At 27.8% G+C, this 6,029-nt stretch overlaps 1 protein-coding gene across 1 annotated transcript; it reads left to right on the top strand.

Moving 5' to 3' along the window:
- On the top strand, window positions 1-2,664 carry LOC132925116 (facilitated trehalose transporter Tret1-like). The gene is made up of 4 exons (XM_060989538.1): window positions 1-174; window positions 235-438; window positions 2,047-2,286; window positions 2,479-2,664. Exons 1-4 carry the CDS (start codon window positions 1-3, stop codon window positions 2,662-2,664), a joined length of 804 nt encoding a protein of 267 aa, XP_060845521.1.
- Window positions 2,665-6,029: the final 3,365 nt, after the last annotated feature.

Genomic DNA, 6,029 nt, shown 5'->3' with positions numbered 1-6,029 from the left:
ATGGGAATTGTAGCTATGGTTGTTGTGAATCTTTTAGCATTGTTAGCTATCAACGATCCTCCTTACTATCGAATGAAGTTTTATGAAAAGTGGACTAGTGTGTATAATCTTGATTATAATCTACAGATTCAAGATAATTGCAATTCTAAATTATTAAATAATAATTATTACAAAGTATGTAAGGTACTTAATGTCATACTGTTATATTATTAAATTTCAATTTATTTTTCACAGATTTTTGAAAGCGACGACAACCAATATTTGTTTTTGTTTTTTACCAAAAAAAGATTTCGTCGACCGCTATTGATCAACGTTTGTTTAATTAGTATTCAACAGTTTAGTGGTAAATTTTTTCTAACGTACAAACTTCAATGTTTTCACGGAATATTTACTATGAGTGAAACAATACCAACTGTGACTGAAATCTTACTTCTCCAAGTATTTTCGTATTTTTATAATGTATACATATACTACATATGTTAAAATGAAATACATATAATCAGAGTACTTAGTCAGGATTGTTAAAACGCCTATTAGATATAACATTAATGTCTCTTAGCCTATAGACCAGCGGTTCTTAACCTGAAATCTGCGGCCCCCAGGGAGGTGTCCTCATCGCTATTATTTGTCTAGTCATAAAAATGTGTACCGTGGCAAACTGATTAAGGAAGTCAGAAAATTGTATCCATCTGGTATGGCCAAAAACTATAAAATAATGGGCCATCTCAGATATATTAAAGGCCTTAATATGAATTATACAATGAAAATGTCTAATTTTTACTTCAAGTTTTAATACCATTCCCACTACATACCTCATCATAATTTTTTCTGTTCTAGTGTTAAAAACAACCATAGACACTATTTTTATAATAAAGTTTACAAACTTTATATAAAATTATTCTCAATAAAACCTGAAACATCAATAAAATCACGAAATATTGAATATTGATTCGTGGCTAAATTGTAACACAAATATGCTCATACTTGATTTTTTTTTAATGTATTTTGGGATGAAAAATGAAACTTTTGTGTAAATAAATTTGCAAATATTATTGAAATTATATTTTTTTTTTTTTATAACCTTGAGGGTCCGTCGTACCTTTTAATATTATTTTTACAGGGGTCCGCGTACCACAAAAGATTAAGAACCACTGCTATAGTCTATAGTTTATATCCAATATTTTAAAACGGACGTAAGAATTTGCATACAATACTGATATCACATGATTAATAGAAGCACAATGATAAGAATTAAGAGTCTATAGGTTTTTTGAGGTAATATTAATGTCTAGAATAGCGACTAAACGCCTAAACGTATGTGTAATTGGTGACTTATCTCGAGACGCTATTACATAAGAAAGTCTTCAAACTCAAACAACTGTAATACTCGTATACTCGTAGGGCCTCTCTGATTTCAAAAGAATTTGGAGGTTTTTCGGTAGGTATCCGTTTATAGCTAAAGCTCAATTTATTCAAGTTTATATGTTTGTAATAAAGCATGTAAAATATCTTCTTCGGTAAAATTTGATGTAGTAGGTATATTTTCATCAATTTTCAACCAATTTTTAAAATCTTAGTCTATTTCTTCAAATTCTCTTCGACCTCCCTCAAACTGATAACATTATGCGGCGTATTGATTATAATAACCGACATAATTTACACATAATTATACATCCGTCCCATTCTTATAGTTTTATATAACATAAACGATTAACCATTAACCGTGATTAAAATAAGCGGCGATCACTGTATTTGAAAACAGATATCTTTAGTAACCATTTTTTGGTAACCGTCTTTTTTCAATTTCAAAAGAAATACTTTGTATTCACTCACATGGGGTCATTAACCACACATACGTTTGGCCGCTGCTATAGTGGTATTTAAATAAGAACTATTTAAGCACTTGTTTAGTTAATTAGGACACTTAACGATTGTTAAAACTAACCGTTGATTAATTAACATTTCTATTTTATTTTATCGTGTCATATATGGTGCGTAGTATGAGCTTATGCAAATTTAATTTTTATATTATATTTAATTTTTTAGCTTATTACGTCTATTATATGTTTATTTATTGTTGGTGTTTCGGAGAAGAAAAATTTATTAATCATTTCGGGATTTGGAATGGCAATAACTTTATTATTAATGAATGCCACATACCATATAGAAATAATAGATAAAGATGAACTATGGTTACCTAGTTTAATTTTAATTTATATTATATTTTATTCAATTGGATATGGTCCAGTTCCGTGGATTTTGATGCCTGAAATATGCCCAAGATCAGTAAGTTAGCAATTTAATTTTTGGTGCCCTTATGATAGATCTTTTTTATTTATATTTATTGTGAAATTAAAGTTTTAAATTGTTTTACTGCTTTAAGATATTTATTTAACTATTTGAATAGATAAGAATATATTATTATGTAAAAACAGGTATCTATTCTGAATTTTTAATTAAATTATATTATTTTTTCAGTCGAGATTATGGACATCTGGCGTCACGGTCAGTTTATACGCTTTCTTGAGTTTAGTCAATAATCAATCATTTTACGAAAATATAACATTAATTTATGAAATGGACATTTTCACTTTTATAAGTGCAATCGGTGCATATTTTGTATATTTGTACGTACCAAAAATAAAAGACTGTATTCTAACATGAAACGTAAATGGTTTTATTTAATTTATGAACAAATTGTAACTTTAAAGGCTCTTCATTACTTTAAGCAGAGGGTTATGCCAAAACGCTGTTGTGAGAATAGTTCAAATGGGAGGAATTTGATAATCGTGTACCATCATAGGCGTGCGCACGGGTGCAGCGAATGCTGCTTTCGCTGCACCTGACAATTTATTTTGGATTTAGTGGGCTGGTAGATATTTATTTGAAATGTATAATATTATACATAGAATGAATAATTTTAAACATATTGAGTTTATAAATAAAATATAAAATATGTTCAGTGTTATTCAAATGAAAAAAAAAAACTATATTATCAATACGACAAGTCTAAAAATAGATGGGTAATATTGGAGAAATTCGACGTACACACTAGATTACAAACACAGACACAACAATAATAACAATAGCGCATTAACCATCCAACCAGTGTAGCGGCCAGCGATACGAAAACGCAATAGATGTCCATAATTAGTTATAAACTTATAACCAGATCACATATTCACATAACCTAATTGACTGTTATATTAAATTTGTAATTTAATAACGATATTTCGCTGTTACTGCAGTCTGCAGTCTTATTTCAAATTGGACCTCGTCTTAGTGTTCTGTTACTTGTTACTTAGTCATTTTAATTTTTCATATCATGTCGAGTAAACGACTCGGTGGTCAAAAAAAAAACTGTTACTGTTGAACACTAGTGAAAAGTGCCACAAGATAAATGATTTTTTTTCAAATAAAAAAAAAACAGAAATAAAAGAATTAATAACAGGTAAGTGATTAATATTAGCATTATGGCAGCAAATAATTTTATAAAGTTGTATCTTTATGCACCTATAATCACAGATAAAATACACCACGCTTATAAGCTATGATAATTATATTCTTTATTTATATTTACCAAATTTTTAAAAAGTATTTGTGAATGCATTAAATTTTAGCTACAAGCTACTAGGGCGAAAAACTCTTACAGAATCCCGAATTCCCTCCATGTATAATGAAACACGTACCATAATAGGAAACATAATAAAGAGCACAAATTGCTTTACTTTCACCACGAACTACTGGATCAAGTTCAAACCAACCGTTAAAAGTGCCATTTCACTAACGCTAATTTCAAATCAATTTCAGCCCGCTTAGGTTGCATTGAACCATCAGAGGACTAATCAAGAGAGAATAATAGCCAATGTAGTCTAAATGGTTATTTTAAATTATAAGATATCGAATTGAAAAATGTTGAAAAAAAATGGCAACTGATTATACAATATACATCGTATATGCTAAATGCTGTACGCAATTTAGATATATCATACGTAGCTTGTTTTGACCATGCCCTCAACACAGCAGTTTCACGTATCTTTATGGATGATATAAAAGATGTAGTCTATAAAGTCAAATTAATCCATAATATATTTGGCCATAGTTGGAAGACAGTTCCAGAAATGGGAAAATATAGCTTGCAAATAAAAAATGTTGATGTTACTAAAAAACTTGTTGGTGGTCAATGCTGGAACTCATCATTTATTATTGAAAAAAACTTGGACTCGCAAGTTTCCTACGAACGAATAAAAATTTTTCCTTCCAGGAATCAGACATTATTTTGTTAAAAAACTTAAGTTCTATTATACAGCCAATCCGGGAAATCACTGTTAAACAATCCGGTGATTCGTATGTCACGGATTCGGCTATACTACCTACAGTTATTTTTTCACTTAAGATAAAATTATCTCAAATAATAGAACTAAATGAAAGTGGAGAAGCAGCAATCAACCAATAAGAACATGTACAAAACTATTATTGAGGTTCTAGATCGACGCTATCAAGATAACACATTGCTAATTATGTGTACCTTATTGGATCCTAGATTTAAAATCAAATACATTAAGTATGATGATGTATCGGTTTTATAGAAAACTGTCGGTGAATTTTACGAAGAAACATATAAGAGTACCGAAAGTGACAGTTATGTCACATAGGATTTATATGCAACAGCATGGTTTTTTTGCAACTTCTGATTATTAATTTTGTCAGTAATGTCTACGAATCACCTCAAGATGAGATAAATTGTGGTGTTTTTATTTTGCATGTTTTTGCATATTTTGGATAAAATGCACATTATATTGAATAAAATGAATATTATTGCATATTTCGATTGTAAGAATACAAAAAATGTATGTTTTATAGTATATTTCGTGATTAATAATTATAATTTAATATTAATATTTCTTATTTAATTATAGCTTTGCGCTGATTAAAGTATAAAACTTTGTTTTTTTGTCAAACATAAATTTTATTTTTATAAATACAATTTTATGGTACAATAGGTATACGATAAAATCTTCAGTCAATATAAATCAATACTACGACCCAATCGCCGATCATTTATAAATTTATAATCGAAAATTTAAAAAAGTATGTGGTCGTGTAGCATGTAACACGTATTTCCACTGTTAAATGTGAATTATAAATTTTATTTTTAAATTATTTTATTTTATTTCTCATTTATACTATATTAAGACAAACAGTCAATCACTGATGTATTTCAATAAATAAATAATTTTTTTGTATTGCATATTTTTTTTATTGCATACAAATTCTAGCCCTGATTATCAGGCATTACAAAAAAAACCAAAATAGGACTGTCAATAAATTTTGGCATTACTGAGAATGATATGAATAATTTCCATGTAAGAATTTGAGTATATATTGATATATGTACATATTATGTAGGTAATACATATATCACAATAACAATAATAATAATGTGTAATAATAAAATTGTAAATCAATAAATTTTGAATTTGTATAAATACATAAGGTGTTTTTTGAAAAATATTTATTAGTAAGTTAAAAAAAACGTCATTCCGTTTAATCCGGATTGAGTCCGGTCCCATCTAGTCCGGATTAGTGAGACTACTGTATTCAATATTTTTATAATTTTATAGCACTGTTATTTTATACTAAAACACAATATAAAAAACTTAATCTCTAAGCCAGAACCTTAGAATTATATTATTATTTACTTTTAATAATATTTTTATCGTTATAATGTTACAAAATTGTTATCTTTTAGTAATATTTAATTTATCTTTTGATATACATAAACGAATAAAATTAACAATAATTTACAAAATTTGAAATATTTGTTCTCCCCCATCACAAAATCAGCTTAAATGGGTACTACAATCTTTAAAATTTTAATAATTATTTATGTTATGTATAATCTGTTATTGTTGCAATAAAGTTATTAATATAATGTTTCATACGTAAGCTTAAAGCTTACTTAATTTATTGCTCCATTTCATACTTTTATCATTCTTTCGACTATCTATACCTATTTAATCAATGTA

Source organism: Rhopalosiphum padi, chromosome 3 (assembly GCF_020882245.1).
Source record: "Rhopalosiphum padi isolate XX-2018 chromosome 3, ASM2088224v1, whole genome shotgun sequence".
In the NCBI taxonomy this organism is placed as follows: domain Eukaryota; kingdom Metazoa; phylum Arthropoda; class Insecta; order Hemiptera; family Aphididae; genus Rhopalosiphum; species Rhopalosiphum padi.
The sequence above is the reverse complement of the archived record's forward strand: the minus strand, read 5'-3'. Positions and strand labels throughout refer to the sequence as shown.